At 28.5% G+C, this 23,682-nt stretch overlaps 1 protein-coding gene across 1 annotated transcript in view; it reads left to right on the plus strand.

Moving 5' to 3' along the window:
- The first annotated feature begins 7,699 nt into the window (after nucleotides 1–7,699).
- The window catches only part of LOC135962980 (fatty acid synthase-like), a 67,925-nt gene continuing 51,942 nt past the window's right edge, over nucleotides 7,700–23,682 (plus strand). Inside the window, exon 1 of the mRNA XM_065514781.1 lies at nucleotides 7,700–7,864. Within this exon, the coding sequence (XP_065370853.1) occupies nucleotides 7,748–7,864 (117 nt within the window). The 5' untranslated portion in view covers nucleotides 7,700–7,747. The remainder of the gene's footprint in view (nucleotides 7,865–23,682) is intronic.

The following is a 23,682-nucleotide window of genomic DNA, read 5'->3' on the forward strand; positions in this document are numbered from 1 at the left end:
TAGTTAATTGCAAATAATTTTTATTTGCGAATAGGCTACGTATAAACGTAGTAATAGAAAATGATCTTTCACTCAGTGTACTTGTAGGGCGTATATGTATGTAGTTAACAAAGCATTGAGTAAGTTTTCAAGTTTTCCAGATTGCTTGTGAAATTTTTCTAAATATAAAAGGTCTTCTAAAATAGAGTATTAATTAATTTTTAATTTTAAGTATAACTGTATTTAGACAAAATAGTAGTTGGAACAAATATATATTTATTAATAATATCGTCTTTATTTATCAAGAGCTGATGGCCTTGGTAGCTAGTGCTCTAACTCTAACTTTATAGTAATTAATTATTATGTTTTTAAATAAATAAATAAAATATAAGCACATAAAAACACAGCATTTTAGAAAAAAAAGGTTAAAAAAAAAATGTTTAACCCTTTAAGCGCATTATTGTTTTTTGGAAAAAAATACCTTTTTTCACAATTTATGCTGTAACTTTGGAATGGACAGCGATAAATTATTGAATAAAATTGGAAATTAAAGCATACTTAATGTGCTATTAAAAAATTCAAAATATAAATTTATTGTATGTATTTATATTAGTATAAATTTAATTTAAATTCCAATTTTTGTTTTACACAAAATTGTATAAATTTACAAATTTTTTCAAAAAAGTCATAAAAGAGAATATTATAATTTTTTAGTACTGAATAATTATAAATCCATAAAAACACAGCACTTTAGAAAAAAAAAAGTTTAAAAAAAATGTTTTAAACTTTTTTTATGCTATAACTTTGGAATGGAAAGCGATAAATTAATGAATAAAATTGGAAATTAAAGCATACTTCATGTGCTACTAAAAAATAAAATTATAAATTTATTATATGTATTTATATTAGTATAAATTTAATTTAAAATCCAATTTTTGTTTTACACAAAATTTTATAAATGTACAAATTTTTTTAAAAAAGTCACAAAAGAGAATATTATAATTTTTTCATAATGAATAATCATAAATACATAAAAACACAGCATTTAAAATAAAAAAAAGTTTAACCCGTTAAGCGCATTATTGTTTTTTTTTGGAAAAAAAAGACATTAGTTCACAATTTATGCTGTAACTTTGGAATGGAAAGCGATAAATAAATGAATTAAATTGGAAATAAAAGCATACTTAATATGCTATTAAAAAATTCAAAACATAAATTTATTATATGTATTTACATTAGCATAAATTTAAAATCAAATTTTTGTTTTTCACAAAATTTTATAAATGTACAAATTTGTTTTAAAAAAAGCCACAAAAGACAATATTATAAATTTTTGTAATGAACAATCATAAATACATAAAAACATCACTTTAAAAAAAATGTAAGAAAAAAATGTTTTAACCTATTTTGTATCAGAATATGTTTTTTAGCAAGAGGAGTTCTTTCAATATAACTTAAATAAGTAAAAAACCTCAATAAACCCGCACAATTTTTTTTTCTGTATATAGAAGCTGAAAGTTCATATTTTAAGAGCATTTAATGGAATTTACCCGATCTCGCCCTGATTTTTTTTAAACTCAATCTATATATCGAAAAAACCCCAAAAATGGAGAACTTTAAAAAATATTTTCAAAACATTTCTCTAAACAAAAATTATTTATTTATGTTCTCAAATACCTGAAGTTGATGGTTCCATTTTAATATTTCTACTTTTAACAGATTTAACAAAAAATATAAGCTCTCGAAATGTCACAATTTTCAATTTTAACCACAGCACGCAAAATTTGTAAAAATTATTTGATTTTGACCGCTCACTGCCAATAAAGTAAGTTACTCACAACTGTAATTTTAGCAGTTTGTGATGTATTATTTAATGCACTTTAACCCAATACCAAACATGACTGAAACTGATAAAGTTCAGCTTTTGAATTAATCGCCACTTTTGGTACATTTCAACCCTCTGTGCTACGCCATAAACTTGTTATAAGTTGTTTATGGTGATAAACTAGTTTGAGAAACTTGTTTATCCATACAAAACAAAAACAGGTTTGTAACTAGCTTTTGAGATAAACTAGTTACAAACAACGAGTTTTTGCTAATGCAACTTTGTTTTTCAACATTTTTCTGGCAACGCTGGTAACATTTGGCATTTGCTCAAAAATAAAAACACAGTTTTCTTTTAAAAAAAGCCAAACTGTAAAAAGTTTTAGAAATTTATTAAAAAGTGTTTTTTTTATATAATATGGACAACGAAAATAAAGGGTATGTTTATATGTACAGCAATGTTTTTTCGTAACAAAGTCCATATTTTTATTAAATTTTTTTATATTGAAGTCAGCTGTTTTATGACTTGTCAAAAATAAACCACTTAACTGTCTAAAATGCTGATGTAAACGGTATAGTTTATGAAAGTAGCTTATGATCATAAACTAGTTTTAAAATTACAAGTGTAAATGCACTATTAGTTCAAATCAACTTTTTCATGCGTTATAATAAAAAATAATAAGTTGGCAAAAAGCGTCCATTGATTTTTAGTCCAATTTTCATCCGTATATAGAATAAAATAAAACTTAAAACTATATTAACTTTATTTTACCATTCATTTTTCAAAATACCAATTTTGACATAGAGCTGCAAAACTATCGATAGTCGTTCCATTCGATAGTTTCGATAGTTTACTTTTAAACTATCGATTTTTATTAGGGAAACAAATGTTTTAACGAGAAAAAAATTCATGTTTAAATTTTATTTAAAATCAAATTAATATTAAAAAACAAACAAATAAAAATAAGCAAAACGAATAAAAAACAAATAAAATAAGGAATTCACTGAGATCAGTTATTGATAAAAATAATATCAAATATTATTATTATTATTGGGTTACCCAATAATTTTTGTTAATAAATAAAAGCACGTCCACATTTTTTGCTTTCAAACTTGATTTTCTATCTGAAATTATTAACCCAGCTTTGCTGAACATTCTTTCAGATTCCGTTGACGTTGCAGGTATGCACAAATAACGCAAAGCACACGGTTTCATTCCTTACAACCCGTTATCATTGTGCTGAAAAGAGAAAATTGTGTACGTTACTGAATTAATAAATATTAATCTTACTTCTTACCTTCCAGTACTGCAGTGGATCACTTTGTATAGGAGAATATTTGTTTTCAAAATATTGTCTAATAGACATTATGGCATCCGCTTGGTATGTTCTTACTTTGTTGGCAATTTTATTTTCGACAAATTTAAGAAGTTGTGGCTGTGCTTTTTGCTGAATATTTTTAGATGTTGATGGTTCTACAGTATCGTGCTGTGGGGCAGTTGCCTTAGACAAATTAGCAATTTCATTTTGCAAAAACTGTGCTCCTATATCTGCATTGCTTGCAAATCGGAAGCCTTCTTTTTTGAAGCGGGGGTCTAATAATGTTCCTAATCTTGTAGCTGTGCGTTCTTCGTACGGAAATAACCTCTTTTTTACTTTTTCCATCAGGAACATACAAGCCTGAGATCCTTCTGGTGTTTTCATTTTATTTTTTATTTCTTCAAGACTTTGAAAAATACCACATGTCAAAGGAATGATTAATGAAATCCGTACTTGAAGATGTCTGAACAGTGGCATTATCAAATGGCATAAGTAATTCTTTGAGATCTTGTAACACTTCGATGTCATCTGCTGTAAGAGGTGATGGTGCTTTTGGTGTAGCCAAAAGTATATTGGAAATGGAACTATTTGTCAATAAAATCCTTTCAATCATTCTCAAAGCACTGTTCCATCGCGTAGGTACCTCCTGAAGTAAACTGTACGGCTTGTCTCTCCCTTGGTCAGCTTTAAATTTTTCGTATGATATCGTACTACTCTTAAAATATGTAATGATCTTCTTACATTTTGTCAGAAGAGATTTTATGTACTCCTGTGCTAATAAGTCTTGTACTACAAGATTCACAGTGTGTGCGAAACAAGGGAGATGTTTTTTTTGTAACAATTCACATGCTTTTAAAATGGTACTATCATTATCTGTCACAATTGATGCCACTTTCGTCATTATACCCCACTCATCTAATATTAATCGTAATGACGTTGATATATTTTCTGCAGTGTGATTGGTAGCGACAAGAAGTTTTTTTGTGGACAAAACAGCTGATCGCAAAACAAATTCGTTTGTTATAAAGTTGCAAGTAACAGTAAGGTACCCTTCGTTTGCACGAGATGTCCAGCAGTCCATTGTTATTGCACATTGTTCTATTTCACTGAGAATTACTTGCAAATTAGTTTTAATACTTTTGTACAAATCGGCTGCCATCACATTTACTAGTGTGGTTCGAGATGGTAAAGTATAGCGTGGATCCAGACATTTTACAAATTCACGAAAACCATTATCCTCCACAATACTAAATGGTTGTACGTCGGTTGCAATCATAGTCATAAGAGGACCATCAAGAGCTCTTTTACTTTCACTATTAGATTCGTAGCTTTCAGTCATTTTAAAAAATGTTTTTATTGTATTTGATGGTTTTTTCCTTGTAAGAGGCATGAGCTCGTTTTAGGTGGTCAAAAAGATTGGATGTGTGCGATTGGATGCACGGCATTTGGCATGTTTTTTATCTTTTGTCCTCTCAAAAAAAGTCCATACCTCCGAAGTTCCCTTCCGTGTTTTTTTCAATGGAAGATTTTCCTGATCAGACTCGCTACCGATACTGATTTCTGCAACATCTTCTTGGCTTGTACCTATTGCGAAAAAGATATGTACATATGTATGTATAAAAATAAATTCTTATACAAATTTTTGCATTTACAATACATACTATTTGATCTTTGCAAAATTTTTCCATAACCCAAATAATATCCGCCTAAAGTTATAATAAAAAGAAATTTATTAAAATATTTGTATTTTTATTCATCGTTTGTTTACTTACATGAAATTACAGCGTCTTCTATGTTTTGCAAACAATGCCGCCACCAGTGAAACAGAAAATAGTGCAGAAAAAAAACACAAAAAAGTTGTGATGTTTTTCTGCCGATAGTATCACTATCGGAAAAAAACTATCGATATTCCATTAAAAATACAACTATCGATAGTGTCATCGATAGTTTTGCAGCTCTATTTTGACACCCATATTGAACATGTGTGAGGTCACGACTTAGACTCAAAATATTTAGGGTAACATTGGCCGATATTCGTTGGCTATCGAATTCATATTATAAGTTGGCATCGCTGTCGAAAATTTCGTTGTGCATTGAATTTTTCAACGAACACAATTTGCTTTCGACACTGCAAATAAAATTAAAAAATTTTTAAAAATGTAAGTATTTGTAATTTTATTTGTTACTGGTGGACCAAATACCACTAACTGAAATATTTTCGTTAATTTTATGCAGGGGTAAGGTTGTAAGCAACGAATGTGCGCCATAATACCAAATGACAATTCATTCGATCAGCTATTTCGACTACAGTCGAAAATAGAATTTAGTTCATAATAGGCACCATTATAAAACTTATGGTGTCAGTTTTTAATGGTGCCTATTATGAACTAAATTCTATTTTTCTATTTTATTTTGTGGATGGTAACAAAAAAAAAAACTGTTTGCCTCTCCATACAATGTGAGTCGCTCTAATATACATGCATTTCTAGTTATAAGAAACATTATTTAACCCGGTGCGCTTCGCTACACCAATCGCAGCAAATTACAATATTGTGAAAGTATTTTAGAAAACATTAAATTAATTTGATTAAAACCGGAAATTTGTTGATGTCGTCCTAGTGGCTATTTATTTATTCCAGATATTCATAACTATGTATTTAGATTATGTAGGAGGGGGGGGAACGCCCACTGTTCCGACTCCCCCCACTTTCTCAAACTCTGTTGAGAGACTCTCACAATTGCAATTCTCAAGATATTCGAAAATAATATTCACTTGGTAAGGAAAACCTTAGTCTCATGCCATGTTTTGGGTCTTCTGTAATTATATAATTACAACTATATAGTTCTCCATATTAGAGTTTTCAAAAAAACGAAAAAATACAAAACCGGTGTTTCTTTTATTATACCCTACAATACCATAGTGGGGAGGGTATATTGGGTTAGTGCTGATGTTTGTAACATGCTAAAATATTGTCCCAACACCCACCTTAAATTATACCAATCTACTCAGAATCACTTTCTTAGTCGATTAAGCGATGTCCGTCCGTCTGTCCGTCTATGTAAACCTTGTAATCAAAGTACATGTCGCAATTTCGAAGATAATTCGAAAAAATTTGGTACAAGCTCTTCTATTGCCCCAAGGACGGAGCCTATTGAATTTGGTTAGACTCGGTTCATTATTTCTCCTAGCGCCCATATAATTGCCCTATCTGAAAATAATTAAGCTCTCATAAATATCTTATTTATATTGATATCCAAACTAAATTCAGCACAAATAAGTGTTATACAAGCCAACTCGCACCGTCAAATTTTGTGATGATCGGCCCAAAATTAGTCATAGCTCCCATATAAGGCCCACTTTCGAAAATCACTTTAAAAAGCACAAATCTACTAAAAATTTTGGTATTTCAATAAAATTTAACACAAATAAGTTGTATATATACATAAGTCATTACACAAAATTTTGTAAGGATTGGTCCATAATAGCTCCCATATAAGACCCACTTCCGAAAATCATTTTAACGAGTATAAATTTCTTAAAAATGTTGGTATTCAAATAAAATTCAACACAAATAAGCTTCATATATATAGAGACATGCCACCTACTGCTCTTCTCGGTGTAGGGTATCATGTGGTCGGGCTTGACCGACTATACTTTCTTACTTGTTTTTGGTTTTGTTATTATTTCTTAAAGTTGATAAAAAAAAAGTTGATCGCACATACGATGATATTATCTGGAAATCAATTTGAAAGTTTCATGTCAGGAGATATGATAAATTTTTAAAGTGAATTGGTATCATTCTTTATTAGCAGGTTTATAAATATTGAATAGAATACAAAACGCAAAATACTACATTATCATCAGAAATTATTTAGAAACAAATACATATTATATTATGAAATAATAATTGAATTTATGAGTATGTATTTATTTTACGTATCCCTATAATTGTCTGATCTGTGTCTCAGTTACTACTTAAGTATTACTAGTTACAAAACATGAAAATATATCTTCAGATAATTGTGTTTTTAATATTAATTAAATGCTAGAGTATTAATTAGAATAATATTGTGGATCCATTTACAAAATCATGTTATTCACTGTTAGGTCGGTTATTAATTAATTGTTTTCTAGTTCAAAATTTTTAATTTTTATGATAAAAATAGTTCAAAAAGGAAAAGCCATTAGTTAAAATCGAGTACGAAACTGTACTTCAAATATTAAATAATACGTATTTGCTTTATATAGGAGATAATATGGGCAGTGGTCACTAATGCGATCACGTCCATTTTCAGCCAAACTGCGTGCAATGATAAGAATGTTTGAAGAATCTTCAAGTCCAAGTCGTTTTAGCCTCCTATAAGGTACAAACATACAAACACAGATTGATTTTTATATATAAAGCAATGTGTTTCACTGTTCTCACCTGGTAACCTATTATAAGTTCTATTAATTCAAATTCAGAATATATTAATAATAATCACACGTTTGTTTGCAAATTCTTGTTACAAATTTTATTTGTGGTATAAAAGAAGAAATATTAAAAGTTCATATTTAGTTTTACGTTAATTTTCTAGAAAACTTTAGGTGGCTACTATTTAACACCGGTTCAATAAATACAAAAATGTCGGAAAAAGTGAATACACTAGACAACTGTAATGACATTGTGATTACAGGCATGTCCGGACAATATCCTAATAGTAAAAATGTAAAGGAATTCGAATATAATTTGTACAACAAGGTGTGTTTTAGATGTTAATTGAAAAATGTGTACATGAATTTCTAAATTCCGGAGATAATGAAATATTGATTTTCAATTCGCATAGTGTGGACATGGGATTTAATAATTATTGAATTTCTATAAAAATAACATGACTTTGAAAAAAAAACAAATAAAAATACGAATAAATTGCAAAAGTTTAATTTTATGATATGTATTAATACAAAATTTCAAGTTCTCCAGAAGTTCCAAATTCCCGTTTTAGTTTGGTTTTTGCAGAGGTTCAAAGTTCAAACTTTTTAATTTGTGCCAAATACCTAAAATAAAATTGATGTCATATTAAAGACAAGAATTCTATGTTTTAAGGTATTTTTGATAGATTTCGTAAATTGTTAAAACTGGTTATTGCATTGAATTACATCAATTACATCAGAACATATATAAAATTCGAAGTGGGTCCATTAGGATTTCGTTGAAAATTTTAAATTATGCAACACATGATAAAGTCTATGTACGTTTGAAACTACATATATCATATAGCCATACTGCATTTTCAGTTTGTGATCTTGTTTTTATTTGAAAGTAATTTTCATTTTCAAAGGATGCGAAATTTTAATTTCATCTTTTCCGATTTTGTAGTTTTATAAAATTTGTTTATCAAATTTTAGAATTTGGTACTCCATTAATTAATAATATAATAAAATAATATATGGTATATTCAAGGATATTAAAGGATATAATTTTTTAAGGACATTTTGAATATCAATTGAATATGGAAAATTAGAACACATAAATGTACTGAAAATCAGAAACATCATTATTCATTATTTTTTTTAATGCTTTATTGAATCTGTTTTTTTTCGACCTTACAATAACTATTTAAATCTTATAACTAAAATTATAACTATTTGCTCTTCAACAAGAGAGCCTTCATAGTTAACTGGCACTCATATTAGCGGGGTGGTAGATCTGCCTGGATCGAGTTTGGATCTGCACAAGTTGTCTTGCAAGCGTATTGGGATGGTTTCGCAGCTTTACAATATATTTCTCATGGAATTGTAAGTTGTCATAATTGCAATGAAAACATTTAGTATTTACAATGAAATTGTGTCCTTATTGGAATGTAACTTTGTCGTGGATAAAATTAAAAACTGCATTCATTTAATGATATTGTTTCATTAATGTAAAAATATTTTACATTAATACAAACATTTTCTACATTGTTTTCTTAATGTAATGATTTTTTTCATTTATAGTATGACACATATCATTAACATAATGATATTTTCGTCGTAATATTAATGATATCCTTCGTTATGCTAATGAAAACAAGTCATTATATAATTGATATTATTCATTGCAGATATGAATATTGATTAAAAAAAAGTATTATATTTTTTGTATGCATATATTTAATATATTGTAAATTTGTACAGAGTTTAGGTTTTGTAATTATGGTTAGATAAACTATTAAATTAAAGTCTTAGGAATTCAGTTTTTAAATAAACAAAACTTAAATAGCGTTTTTTACACAAGATATCTTAACAATTACAGTATTTTTTAAAAGTAAATATAATTTTTTACAATTCACATTTTAGATAACTTATCTAAAAGTAGACAAACTTTAGAATTATTTTTTACAGTTTTTGATATATTGTATAAATATTTTGGTATAAATATCCAAAAGGGATTAGAAGCCAAGGGATATTCCACATTAAACCCGTTGAAAGCTATCAAATAACATGAGTTTGCCATCCAAATATACAAAAAAATGTATTAATTTTAAAAGTTTTCATTTCACTTAAAGCCAAGAGAAAAGATTCTTTCGAATCTCTCATTGTAAATTTCTCGTATTCCCTCTTGCCATTAATATTTTTTCTGATAAACTTTTTTGTTGAGTGCAAGTTATAGTCAAGGTTGCCAATTTAGCCATTTTCCGGCTAGATATAGCGATTTTATTTTCATTTTGCCATAAAAAAATGGCTCGATTTAATCTAGACGGAAGAGCTAGCCATTTTATTTTGTCTTAGCCATTTTTATTTTTATAATTTTCTTAAACATTTTTGGAATTTTTTAAAAGTAAATATTTTTTATTAAATGACAAAGAAACAGTATTTTTAAACAAATTCGTCTATTGATGATTTGATGAAAATATTATTGATTTTATGTTTCCAAAGCAAAAATCAATTTTGCATTTCTTCAATGGATCCGATTTTGAATGTATGTAAGTGCCCAGAAATTCGTTTAATTTATCAAAAAGGAAAAAAAATTATTGATATTACAATCTTTATCCCCATTTTCTCAATCTTTGGTTATTTTTTATCGTGACGATATACTGACAGTTCTCATACAAAAATTCTATTAATTGAAAGTATATCGTTACGAAAAACGACAACCGGAGATTGAGAAAATGGGGGTTAATCTGCTAAACCCCATTAACACGAAATCGGTAAAAATTATTTTTGAAAACTGTCAGTCTGACTATTAGTTAACACATATGTAACTAGACTTCGTGGTAATGGGGGCAAGAAATGTAATATTTATGAATTTGTATTCAGTTATTTTTGGGTTTTAGCTATTTCTAGCCATTTTTAATTCAAAATCTAGCCATATTCTGAGCCCACACACCACAATAGTTTAAGATGGAATAATTCATTTTCTGAAAGAAGAAATAATTATTAATTAGTATTTATGTAATAAGCAAAAACTACATACATATTACCTTTTTCAATTTCATCTTTATTTATAGATGTATGTATGTGCATAATCTTCCCAACTCAAAATGATATCTGCGTTTTTTTGAATTGTGTTAAAATCGGCATCAATCTGTAAAAATTAAATTAATTGTAATTTAAAAACAATTTACAATAAAACTCATAATAAAATTAAATACCAATTTAAATCCATTTGCCCCTTTGTATTGCGGCCACAGCTTTAAAACCTTTTTGATATTTTGACATTCATTCTTTATTTGGTTCAAACTAAATTTTCCACATGCAGCCCATGCACACGTATAACCTTCCGTTATTAAATTAGCAAACTTTAGGCTCTGGAGCAGTGATGTTCAAAAATAAAAATTAAGATGTATTGGTGAGAGAGCTACCCAGCAAACATAATGTCAAACACTTAAAATAATAACAAAATGAAGAAAGTTTAGATTTAGAATTTTTGTCAAATAAAACCAATTTATTAAATGAATGTAATTTAAATTTTAAGGAAATGAAAAAATATACATTGTAAGTCCGAAATTCTCTTAAATTTTGTATTTATTTTTGACTTTGTTTTATTGTGTTCAATTGTAATTGAAACGCGTGTGTTTGCCATGCTTCGTCCAAAAACCAACCAACAACAATGTTTAATGAATTTCTTAAAAAAATTAGACATTTGTTATGCTCTTTTAAAGAGAATAAGAATATGTGTGTTGCAGCGTTGCCACTCATAAAATATTTTTCCTACCAAATTTCTTATTAAAAACTACCAAAGCCTACCAAAACCTACCAAATTTAAAATATTTGAGAAATGCTATATGGATTCGTTTCAAAATTAATAGTTAACTATATAATTATATTATTGCTGCTATAAAATTAACCAGAGGAAGACACTAAATAACACTACAATCATAAATATGTTAAAATCGTTCAGTTTTCGAGATTTTATTTTTGAGTCGATTTAACGATGTCCTTCCGTACGTCTGTCTGGCTGGTTGTCCATGTATTTCATATAGCCCCCATATAAATGTCCTCCAGAAATAAGACATTATCCGTCATAAATGCTTGATTTATATGGATATTAAATAACATTTTTACAAATAAATTACACCAAAAAATTCAATTCATAATTGATCATAGCTTTCATATAAGGCCCTCTTCCGAAAATTACTTAAACGAGCATAAAACTCCTAAAAGTGTTGGTATCCCGAAAAAATTCAACACAAATAAGTTTCATATAGAAATAAATTACGTGTCCTAATTTCCATAATTGGACATTTAAAGTGTCAGATGAAACAGAAATATTGAAGCAGAGTTTAACACATATTATTAGAAAATAAAAGTTTTGAGAGCCCTTTGGCATTTTTTGAACTTAACACTACTAAATAAATACACATTTACCTGACTAAACTAAATATTTAAGAAAATGCTATCTTCATATTTTGCAAATGTGTAGTTTTATTATTTTGGCTTAACATAAGTAGTTTTTTCGTTATTATTTTAATTATTTCGTTCTTAAAAATACTTATGTATTCAGAAATATCGTAGCCTACCAAAATACTACAAATATCGGAACAAACCAACCAAACTATCAAGAGTCAATTTGTTAACTTCAAACTACCAATTTTGGTCCAATTGGACCAAAGCGGCAACGCTGGTGTGTTGTTACTCAGCGCCAGTGTTGCCAGTCAAAGTTTACCTTATGTCCCAATCTGAAAGTCGATGTCCCCAAAAAATCCCCATTTCAAAATTGAAATCCCCAATTTTGTCACCATAAAAAAAATTAAATTATATTGTAAATACTAAATTTTACTATGTTGAGTTTAAGAAACTAAAGTTGCAATCTGGCATAATAACATACGACAAGCATTTTTACATCTATTTACCCATTGTCATTTTTCAAAATGTTGATTCATCGATTTTGGAACAAGTTGTTTGGAAGATGTCATTTTACTTTGAAACCTGCCAAATAATTCTTGATGTTTATCCGATTTTTGTATGAATTAGTTTTTATAACTCCTTGAGAAATCAAGAGCTTTATAATATTCGATTTTTTATTCCAGAAAAATAAAGTATATTTTGTAAAAAATGGACAAAATAATCCCTAATTTCACCGCATCGGAAGTGGAATCCATTTAAGTATAATTTAAAAAAATCACTGAAAAACTCATTGTCATATTAAAATAGAATTTAAAGATAACACTCTGCTACAAAATAAAACTTTTTGTCAGAACTTGAAAAGCGACCCAATGGTGGTTGTAGCCTAGGTGGGGGAATACTAAAACCGTTTTCAAAGATTTTGAAACTTCCTCAAAATTTTGAGTTATTTTGAAAAAACAGTTTTAAGTAGTACTTTAGTACCTCTAACTCACACATTTTGCATATTTTTTTCGTCGTTTTTCAAATTCAACAAAGTTATTTTAATTTTTTTCTATGAAAACCTATTTTTTTACACAGTGTTTTAAAGACAATATAAACATTAGTTGTCGAAATCGGTTTATATTTGCAAAAGTTATTAAACTTTTTCGAAAAAAGTTCCAAAGAGCTGATGTTTGCAACTTGCAAAAATATTGTCCCAATACCCACCTTAAAGTATACCAATATGTTCTGGATCACTTTCTGAGTCGATTTTGCGATGTCCGTCCGTCCATGTAAACCTTGTAATCAAACTACAGGTCGCAATTTCAAAGATAATTTGGTACAAGCTCTTGTATTGCCCCAAGGACGAAGCCTATTGAATTTGATTAGAATGGGTACATCATTTCTCATAGCCCCCATACGATTGCCCTATCTGAATATAGTTAAGCTCTCATAAATATCTTAGTTATATATATATAAAAACCAAATTCAGCAAAAATAAGTTTTATATATGCCGAACCTGCCTCACCAAATTTACCATATAATGCCCACTTTCGAAAATCATTTTAATGAGTATAGATTTCTTAAAACTATTTCAAACTCAAATAAAATTCAACACAAATAGTTTTCATATACATATACAGAAGACATGTTAAAAACTAAATTTTCTTTATACATTGCAATAAAAATTTATATCAATGCATTGGTAAAAGCTTTCATATCAAAATAAGTATTGAAATGCTATTAAAAACAAATTTTGTTTTTTTTTTTTAGATATTCTTAACAAAAACAATACTTATAACTTACAAATGTATCAAAAGATGCACTGTATTTTAAAACGTAATCAGTTTTCTTTCCAAACTCGTTGAAAAATATAAAGTCGGATAAAAACTGACTAAAGCTGGCCACACACGGAATGATTTGTTCGCCTGATTTGTGATTGAAAATTTTCAATTACTTGTGATTTTTATCGCGCACATCCCCATTAACAAGTAACAAGATGTCGAACACGAACAAATCATAATCACAAATCAACCGTGTGTGGCCAGCTTAAGTTACAGGTAGACGATAAGTTGACGAACATCATTGAAAACTTTTTTTTTAGAATAAATTCTGAATTTGAGGATGTTTCTGAAATTTTTTGACATTTTTTTCACTTTCGCACAGTGTAATTAACATTTAAATACGAAGTCAAAAATTGGCTCCTAGAGAATGATTTACCTTTCTGTGTTTAGCAAGAATTTAAAACAATTTAATATCTGTGAACTTTTGATGAAATCCTTTTTTAATTTTTTTATTATCAAAGTAGTGTCCTGGAAACGAAATTCTGAAGAAATGAAAGAAATAAAATATGATTATTTAAACAAAATATAAAACCAAATAGATTAGCAATTGAAATGTTTGTCAATAAATAGCTCTTCTGTTTTATTACTAAGCCAAGTACTCTACATTGTGAATACCGTTAATGTCTAAAAATGTAAAATCCCCAAAAATGGATGTAAATCCCCAAATTTTGTTAAAATCCCCAAATCCCTCCCCACGAAATTCTGTCCCCAAAAAAATCTTGAAATCCCCAAATTGGGGACAAATCCCCACATCTGGCTACACTGCTCAGCGCGAAAGCACAATGAAATGAACATCATTGCTCTGGAGGTATAGATGTGCATTGTCTTCCAGAACTGAACTAAATAAATTATGCATATATGTATAATTAATTTTTTTTTAGTTTTAAAGAAAACAAATAAGGTGTCTTTCGAATCCGAAGATTTTATAGAATAACCAGATTCACAATCTTTAAAAGATCTTACTTTTGTAATATTTCATATAAATCTTTCCACGACGTTCCGTCCTATAATATTCCAATTTTTCCGTTGGAAATATTTTTAAAATTTGATTTTCATCAAGTTTGATGTGACATGTGAATATCAAAATATTGGAGCTGACGTCACCAAAAATTGGTCAATTCAATGCCAAGACGATTAAAAGAAGTCATTGGAAAGATAGGCTACTCCACAAAATATTAAACTATTAAAAAAACTATTTTCCTATTAAAAATTAGAAACTGTGTGAATATTTTTGTCCCTTTAAAATCGAACTTCGAAACATTAGTTAATTTTTTTTCTGAAATGTGCCAACTTATGTTTAGTTTTTCCATATATTTCAATAAGTTATATGTAAATAAATATTTTTTTGAAACCCGTACGAAAGTTGTGGCCTTCGTTTAAAAAATATGGAAGATTAAAGATAAATCTGTATATTCCTTATGATGTCTTTACATGAGCGGTAGGAGGTCCAACTAGTGAATTAATGGTTAAAAGATCAAATTCCCAAAATCCTTAAGGTTTAATTTACAATATATAATTATCAATACATGTTTTCATTTTCAATAAACATTTTTGCACAAAAAACAAAACATTATTTACTTACCAAGATAGATATTTTTCACGATATGATTTTATTAATAAATCGTTGAAATATTTAATTTTTAACTTCTTCACACCACGGCTATTTGCAATCAACTAAAGCTTCAAAAGATAACACACAGTTTAGATGTTGTTGTTGCAACAAATTTAAGAAAAAATTCCACAAATTCGTTACAACCATGTTCATTTGACATTTTTTCTCTTTTACTTATGAGTTTCTCTCTTCTGGTTTGTTGTCCGAATGAAATATTACATTATATTCGTGTAATAATTGTTATATTAACGATAAATTTTCATGCAAGTTTTTTTTGCACTTTTTTTCTTAAAAATGTCCCGTTATATCTTGTTTTGGAAATTTTAGTTAAAATAATGACAGTTACATTACATAGATGACATATTCATTATATTTATGACATTTACATCATATTCCATTTATTGTATCCTCATTCTCATTAAGTTTTATAAAACTTAAACTTACAAAAAAACTTGAAAATTAAACAATAAATCAATAAAAGTTTATAAATTCGATTCCTTTAATACAAAATTTTAATTTATAATCTGTACATATTAGGGTGATAGATTCTTCGACATTTTTTAGAATCCGGTTTTCGGTTTCTTCGAAAAATTGCAATTTAGTATTAACCGGTTTCGGTTTTTAATAATAACCGGTTAAAACGCCTAAAAATAAGAAGAATAAAAGTTTTATTTATTAAAATAATAGTTATTAAAACAAAACCCAGCATAAATTTTGTGAATTTTTGTAATGACAACTAATTATTTTGTAATGAGTGCACATTATTTTATTTACTAGAATAAGTACTTATTTTTATACAGGTTGGTAATGAATTTTTGCTTTTAGCACAGCTACCTAGTGTGTTTGACTAAATGCATTTTGGAAAATGGGAGGTTAGTGGTTCGCCACCTGTCAAAGCCATTAATTTTTTTGTTCATATCATATTCATTTATATGTTGATGTTAAAACTATTGTAAACTTACAATAAAATAACTCGTACATGGAGCAGTGAGTTAGCAGCAGTGTTGCCATTTTAGAAATGAAGAAAAGCGTCAAGTGTATAGTAAAAACGGGTAAAAAATACTACGAAAAAAGGGTAAAAGCGCCAAGAGAAAAATAGAAAATAAAATTTTAAAAATTTTGTAAACGTATTCTTTCGCTTTCGCAAACAACTATATAACAAACAATATATAAAGCAGGTTAAAATTTTAAATTTAATGATTTATTTTATTATTAATTCATTCAACTCATTTAACAAAAACTTAAAATAAAATAACAATTCATTAAAAAACACAACAAACTTTTTCTTCTTTTAGGCCGTACTTAATAAATGCAATAAAGAGTTGGCTGAGTTTAAAGAAAGTCGATTTCTGATCTTAGGTTTAAAAAAATTCATTAAGCTAATTGTTCTTCGGACTTCGGCATTAGAGTAAGGAAACGAAAGTATACGAATAACAAAGTTGGCCAGTTCATGAAAAGGATTTTCTCCCAAAGAATTTTTAAAATTGTAGATTTCAATCCAAAATTCATCAGTTCTTTCAATATTTTTCCATTTTTGCAACGTTAGATTATTTAGGGAAATTTCTATTTTATTTATTAAATTAAATTTTTATTGAAATTAATAATATCAGCTTCGTTATTTTTAAAAATGTTATCAACACTAAATAGCGATATTTTTTGCAGCAATTTAAAATTTGAAGGAAGTTTTCGTCTTAGTTCAAGTACGATATATTAAATTCCGTATTATTTCTTGTTTGGCCTGATCAATTATTTTATAATCTCTGCAAGACTTTTCGAAATGATAGCCAAGATACGAAAATTCGTTAACGCATTCATCTAAATTACTTTCTAGATAATCAAAGTTTTCGATAGGAACGATGATTCTGAATCAACCCTGCATTTCATTGCAATAGTTCCGCTACGTCGAATTCGTTGGCCACTAAGAATTACCCTGCAGTTCATTGCACTAGTTCCGCCACGTCGAATTCGTTGGCCACTAAGAACTAACCCACTCGCAACGTTATTGACTGGTGAATTTAACACGGGGATGTCATTGCAAATGGCCGATTGGCACACTCTGCATAACACTTCACTATTAAATTCAATAGTAAAAATACTCCAGCATTTGAGGAAAAAAGAAATTTTTTTCGTTTTCTAGTCAAATGCTCTAACCACTAAACCACTGAGCACTTATTTGTACTGCTCTCTAATTGTTATTAAGAATAACATGTGAGTCTAATCTCTATTTTTGCATTTTCTACATCATCACTGAGAATGAAAACACAAACGGGCACATTCAGCATTACATGTGGCCATCGATGTGATATATTCTAGAAGATTTTATTTTTCTTGAATTTATTTTCAAAAACTTAGGACAAATAGCTGACTATTGCTTATTACTGAATATGCTGGTGAAATGTAGTGCAAATGATAACCATTTAACTACCACTTTAGCAGCCACATCGAACTAGTTAGTTGTACAAGTAGTAATATAGCTAGTGCAAGGTTCCCAATTGGCACTTTTCAAACTGCTGGGAAGTAATACAAATCGTTGTAAAGCTTGACATGGTCCGAAAGCTAGATTTACTTTTTGGACTTCTTCCAAAACTGAACTCAATTAAACCAGATACACGTAGTTTTTCTTGTCGGCATACATGTCTTTTAGTAGATTGGATACATAGCAATTATCTTTTAATATACATACTAAAGTGGGTTTTTAATTTCAGCCACATTTTTAATATGGCTTTTATTGCTGTCTCTATAGAAAGCCATCTTGTGTTTGCCATTTGGGGAATTTAAATGGGATTCATTGTGTCATCATTCAATAAGAAATTCTAAATTATTTGAAAAGCTTTTATCCGTGGCAGCTCACACAACTAATTGTAGAGAATGGCATACACATCTGACTAGTACCAGGTTCTTTAGATTATATTTTTTTTCAATTTTTCTGTGCAGTCCGTTATGTGCACCTGTCATCACTGCTGCGTTGTCTGTGCCAATGGCCACTAAATTTTTAAAATCTAGTTTTAAAATATGTAATAAACGTTCCAAACCATAGAGAATATCATCTGCAGTACCACCTTTCAGATCAATCAATCCGAGAAATGTTGTAACAAACGTATTTTTTTAATGCCGATTTTATTTAAAGTTAACAGCTTTGCTATCAAAAAAACTCTGGAAACAAACTTCAGATAAATGATCAACACTAGCGAAAGATGTGTGAACTGCAACATATAAACATAACATGCCTTGGGCTTTTTGATTATCAGTTGGCTCCTTTGCTTGAAAACTTATTTCTGGTTGTAAAGTTCCACTATTAAATGGGTTCATTGCTTTTTCGTGCTATGCCTAGCATTTAATACACATTGGCAACATATACAAAGTGCCGCAGTAGAATCCTTTGCTGGTCTTAACCACTTTTTAAACACTGGAATAGTCTCACACTTTTTTCTATATTGGCGATCCATTGTAACTAGAATTACATTACAATTACATGAAGTTAAAGACTAAAGTATTGTATACTTACATTTTTACATCTACTATCAGCAAAATATTCCTTTACAACCAACTAAAATTATAATATTTGTGTTTCGTTTTTATTAATTTAATATTGTATAAAATATTGTTACGTTTTAACCTTTTCAAAACGTTGGTTTATTTCCTTTAATATAAATTATAAATTCTCAGAAATACAGACACACTATAATGTACACGAATTCACTTGAAAAATACAGCACACTTTAAGGCACTCAGTTGATGTTTATTCGAAATGTCTCTGATAAACTAACTAAACTGCAACCTCTGTCACTATTTATAACACTGCCATCTGCACTCTAGATTTCTCTTTAACCGCCCGTTGCCACATGTAAGTGCAAGTTCGAAAAACTCAATACACTCACAGTTTTTTACTAACACAATCGCATCTTTCTTACTCAGCTTACAAGAGAATATGCTTGTATGTAAATTTTTGTCACTTGTCGCAAGCAAAATGACAAATGAAGAAACAGAGTTACCAAGAATGAGTTTTATATCAATTTACTAGAACTTAGTAAAAGAAATTAGCAGATTTTCTATGTATTTAAAAAAAATAAAATAAAACACAAATATACAACAACACATATTAATGATATTTTTAAAAATAAATTTAATTAATTTAAAAAAAAAATAAACGAAAATATTTTTTTCAGTAATTTTATAATTTTGACAACACGGCAGTACTGGCTTTCCCTTAATATTTTCTTTTAATTCGTTCAACATAGGAATTTTAGCAAGAACATTCGTTGTTGGCGACATTTTCAAAATGAACTTGCAACGCATAGTGTAGACGCACAACAAATTTTGTGGTTTTTCGGTGTTGTTCGATGATAATATGTATTCATTACTTACAAGTAATTACTTGCATGTGGCAACGGGGGGTAACTGTCTAGAGGTTTCTAATACATACGCCATCTGTGGTGTACTTTCTACAATGAATAACTGAATATTCGAAAATACGGTCGCAGCACACAGCGTTGCCAACTTACGATCAATGGTCAACTGAAAGATTTTATTCAATGTTAATAATGCCCACAGATATGTTACAGTTTGCTATTACAGCACTGTTATTTGAAAGCATTAGCTACTTTTAAATCAGCCTTTAAAATTGTTATATATGAATTCAAGTACAATTTAGTAACAATATAAAAATTTAGCTGCTTTTCCTTTTTTGGGTGGTTATTGTCCGTTTTTTAATTTGACAGCAAATTCAAGAATAGAACACAACAGTAAAGAAAAAAATATGCCATTGTTGCAAAAAAAAAGTACTTAAATTAAATAACAGCAAAAATTACATGGTTATAACAAAAAGCGCCAAAAAAAAGTAGAAAAAGCGTCAAAAAGCCTTTTTTAAAAAAGGGTATTTGGTAAAAATAAAAGGGTAATGCATGGAACACATTGAAGACAGCAGGCTACCAACTGCAATCTGTCAAAATTAGAATACACACGTTTATATGAAGACGATTCTTTTGACGACAGCACAGCTACCCGACCACACGATTGGTTTTGCCGCTGTAGCCGAATTAGGCTAATTTCTATTTTTGACAACTATAAAACAGAAATAGTGTTGCCAATATAATAAAAAAAATGTAAATCAAATTAGTGCTTTAAAAAATATATTTTTTTACTTAATTAAGAGAAGTTTCTGATAAACATATTGAAATAAATTAATAACAGGTACATAATTAATTATAACCATATATATATTTTTACTCAAAATAATTGTTTCAATCTTAATTACTTTGGAATTTTGTACGGTTATTTTTTATTAAAGTGGCACCACTGAATTATAAATCAGCTGTTTACTTTGTAGCTGTCGTCCAAGGCGAATTTATACAAGGTGCTATCAGTTCTACAAATACAACAATTGGTCTTAACAAATGTCAAAAAAATAAAAATGAAAAAATAAACAAATATGTATTAAAACTTAATGTAGTGTAGATAATTGTATAGTGAGGGCTTTACTTATTTATGTAAAAAATAAATATTTTGTTAATACGATTAGAATATGTAGATATTTAAATATAAAAACAAGCTTTGACAACTGTTAAAACCAAAAAGCGAAAAAAAAAATTATCAGCTGTTTGACTGACTCCACCTTGTATAAATTCGCCTTGTTGTCGTCTTTAAAATAATTCAGTAGCTGCCACACGACTACAACTGTAACCAGCAGAATTTGTGTTCGTGTAGTCGTGTAGCCTGTTGTCTTGAATGTGTTTAATGCATAAAGAGACAAAAAAGCGTCATAAAATACCCGAAAAGCGTCAAAATGGCAACACTGGTTAGCAGCTTGACTATCAAACACAAGCAAATAATGTGACTGTTCGATTCCCACACAAGGCAATATTTTTTGTGTTTTTTTTAGCTACATATTCTTGTTTCTCAACTGACTGTAAGTACATTTGTAAGCTTGACCCATGAATTTTTTAAAAATCTCGAACATAGATAAGTAGTGTTTCAGTCAAATAATAAGTAGTTATGCCTTGGCTCCAATATTACTTGCTGGCTTACTAAGTAAAGTTTTTGCTGGGAAACAGTTCATGAAAAAACATAACAGAACAAACCACATGCCGTTTTAAAATCACACGTGTAATTTGTGCCTGTTCTGTAAATCACACCGTTATTGTATTTTTCGGTGTGATTTAAAATTTTCGAAAGTACAAGAAAACAGCTGATTCGTTTATTTTAAATGTTTTGTTTTGCAAATAATTTTGTAGAAATATTAAAGTGATAATAAAAAATGCCTGGAGCTTCTGTTATATCTTTAATGGAATTAAAAAGAATGGAATTACATTTTATAAAAATTTTGCAAAAACTATGGCGCAAGCTCAACCACTATGTCAAAAATAAAACAAAACAGCAAAGCTGTCACAGTACACAATTGCTTTTGGTTACCACTTGCTTCAACTTTGTTGCAGTTTTTTTCTCAATTAGCGCAAAAAACTTAACACATATTGATAAATTATAATATAATCTAACAAATTTAAATTTTATGATGAATTCTATAATTAATTTAAAGATATTGAACATATTTTAGACAACTATTAAAAAATTTTAGTCTGGCAAGCTTTCATGTATTTTCGAAAATCATAAACAGCTGACAACTGAAAACAAACCTGAAACCACAAAAGAAATCTCAAAAGCAAATAAACTTTTTACAGCAGAAAAGGTGTCTCTAGATTTTTATTAAATTTTAAGTGTTTTTTTAATAAAACAAGCAATTCTATAAGAAAATTAATAAAGGACATATTGTTTAATTTATTTTAATATTTTCCATGTAATAGCCGCAGAAATAACCAAGTGATTTGAAAACATTAGTGACTTTGCTGAACGTTTTAAAATCACAAAATTATGTGCATAGAACACCTTTTATGTGATTTCAAACCACTTTTATAAAATGTGATTTGCAGAACATACCTGATAATTATGATAAAGAATATACATGTATTTTAATAACAAAAAATAAGCCTTTTTAAAACGCTTAAATGCTTTTTAATTCTAATTTTGATTACTTCTTTTAACGTTCACATGGTCTTCGAGTCAAATTTGACCCATTTTGAAATTAAAGTTGATTTTTTTCTAAAAGTGCGTGGTTGATATTTTCGATATTTTATGAATTTTATTTAATTTCAAATGTCAACAACTACGTACGGTTTTTTTTAAAAAAATAGAAAAAATATTTTCTATTTGAGTTAAATTTGACCCGAAGGTCGTTAATCTTATGAAGGTTAAAATAATCTCTCAGGAATACTACACAGTTTAAATGCTTTGGAGTATATAGATATTTTTCTTTTGGGTTTATAAAGCTAAACATTGAAAATGATCTTTCACTCAGTCTACTTTCAGGACATTGCAAAGCATTGAGTAAGTTTTCAAGCTTTCCAGATCGCTTGTGACATTTGTCTAAATATAAAAAGTTTTATAAAATAGTTGGAGTATTTGTTTTAAAAAAGTTTTATGGATTTTGAATAATTTTTTAAAAGTAGCATAATGCTTTCAAATAGCAGTGCTGTAATAGCAAACTGTAACATATCTGTGGGCATTATTAACATTGAATAAGCTCAGTTGACCATTGATCGTAAGTATGGTAACGCTGTTTGCTGCGACCGTATATTCGAATATTCAGTTAAAGAACATTATAGAAAGTACACCACAGATGGCGTATGTATTAGAAAACCCTAGAAAGTTAAAGAGCAATCTAGAGTGCAGATGGCAGTGTTATAAATAGTGGCAGAGGTTGCAGTCGTTAGTGAATTTATCAGAGACGCTTTTCGAATAAACATCAACTGAGTGCCTTAAAGTGTGTTGTATTTTTCAAGTGAATTCGTGTACATTATAAAGAGTGTCTGTATTTCTGCGAATTTATAAACGTGTATAAAAAACATTGAGTGACTATATAAATCTGTGGTGGTAAAATGCACAATTTAAATAAAGAGTTGTTACAATTTTTAACTACATTTAAAGGAAATAAACCAACGTTTTGAAAAGGTTAAAACGTAACAATACTGTTATATAGCACAAGTTCTGTAGAAAATACTGTTCAGAATCTATGGTGATATTAAAAAAATTATCTCAACTCCACAGTTAACAGTTATTTTTCAACTTAAAAATAAAAGTTCGCATGAAGTGTTTCACACTTTAAATACAAAAATTATTGAATAGATAATTTTTGTATTTAAATTTCAACCAATAACGAAAATTGTATATTCAATTGTCAAAATTATCAAATTCAATAGAAAATATAAGAAAATTTTGTTTTTAAGCACATGAATACTTGATTCAATTATAAAATAATTGAAACCA

This window comes from Calliphora vicina, chromosome 1 (genome assembly GCF_958450345.1).
Source record: "Calliphora vicina chromosome 1, idCalVici1.1, whole genome shotgun sequence".
NCBI lineage: Eukaryota > Metazoa > Arthropoda > Insecta > Diptera > Calliphoridae > Calliphora > Calliphora vicina.